At 36.4% G+C, this 1,504-nt stretch overlaps 1 protein-coding gene across 1 annotated transcript in view; it reads right to left on the reverse strand.

The window, feature by feature from the left end:
- Window positions 1-1,504, reverse strand: part of LOC119838364 (fatty-acid amide hydrolase 2-A-like) — a 15,987-nt gene that overhangs the window by 1,636 nt on the left and 12,847 nt on the right. Inside the window, 3 exon segments of the mRNA XM_038364289.1 lie at window positions 6-143; window positions 491-658; window positions 800-901. Of these exon segments, the coding sequence (XP_038220217.1) occupies window positions 6-143; window positions 491-658; window positions 800-901 (408 nt within the window).

Genomic DNA, 1,504 nt, shown 5'->3' on the forward strand with positions numbered 1-1,504 from the left:
GGCACGGCGGCGGCGGGCAGGCCGAGCACGTTGTGCAGCATGGTGTAGGCGACGCCGGCCGCGCGCACGAACACGCGGCCGTGCGCGTGCGCGGGCGCGCAGTGCGCCGGGTACAGCAGCACGCCCGTGTCGCCCAGCACGCGCTGCGACAAACACGCTACGTTACGCTATTGCTGTTATATATAAGCTTGCGAGCGCGAACGGAAAATTTGAAGATTCTTTTCTGAGTACCATATTAGTAAAAAAATGATATAATACAATAATGAAGACAAGAGATTACAAAGAAATTTTACTTAGAAAACTTATTTTTGCAATGATGCACGAAAAAAGATTTCATGTTTGTAGCAAGCAAAATCAGATAATACATTTTAAATTTAGGAATATCCTATTTCTTAATAAAATGTTCTTTACCCACTATTTACTTGGTCCTTCGAATCGGCTTATCGATTTAGCTATTTGCAAAAAGGACACAATTATTCGATTAACGTACTTCGATATGTTCCTTAAACTTCTCAGCCTTTTCTTGATAGTACTTCGTCCTATGTTCGGGGATGAATAAATTCGACTTATGTATGAGTGAGAAGCCCAGCCCTTGAAGAGATCGGGACCCGCAACCAAAAACGTACTTTACCAATTCCGTAAAAAGGTTTTTGTCTTGCTGAAATTTAAATTGGTTAGTTATAGTTAAGCTATATAGCTAATAAAATTAATTAAATAAAATAAAAATAAAAAATAATATTTTTATGATATTGAACATATTCAAGATTTTCAATAGTATGCGGGTTTATGTTAATTATACCTTAGGATTAGCTGGATCTTGCAGCATGTTTGGAATATCCTTCATGGCGAAAAACACTGAAATGGACATCTCAACTGAATCGTCGAGATCTTTAAAATCATCCTGAAAAAATTTAACACTTAATCTCTATTTCTTTTATATCAGCGTGTGACTTTAGTCTTATAGTAGTTTAGTCCAATATTTTTAAGTCTTTTGTGGGATACTTATAACCAAATATTATTTATGCCAAAATTAAAGATATCAGACTTGAAAAATGTGGAATAAGGCCAAATGAAATGCTCACGATAGGAATGGCTGGTAAGACAATGTACAAGCAATATAAGATATAATTGGAAACTGAAAATGTTATGTATCATGTAAGCGCAAATGTAGTGTATCAGGTAACTCTAAATGTTGTTTATATGCAATATCGTGAAAGTGTAAATGTTATCGCTATTAGTGTAAAAAGAATAGTATATCACGATACGATATAAGTGCAAATAAGTATCATATAAGTGAAAATGTCAATGAGGTAAATATGATATATCGTGAACGTGTAAATGTGAACATTTTAGTGTATAAATGGTATACCACGCAAAATAGGCGCTTGACATCGAGTTGCGGAAATCGTGCCAGTCTTATTATTATTAACTAGCGGTCTGCCCCGGCTTCGCCCGTGGTACATATATAGCCTATAGCCTTCCTCAATAAATGGGCTATCTAACA

This window comes from Zerene cesonia, unplaced genomic scaffold (assembly GCF_012273895.1).
Source record: "Zerene cesonia ecotype Mississippi unplaced genomic scaffold, Zerene_cesonia_1.1 Zces_u002, whole genome shotgun sequence".
In the NCBI taxonomy this organism is placed as follows: domain Eukaryota; kingdom Metazoa; phylum Arthropoda; class Insecta; order Lepidoptera; family Pieridae; genus Zerene; species Zerene cesonia.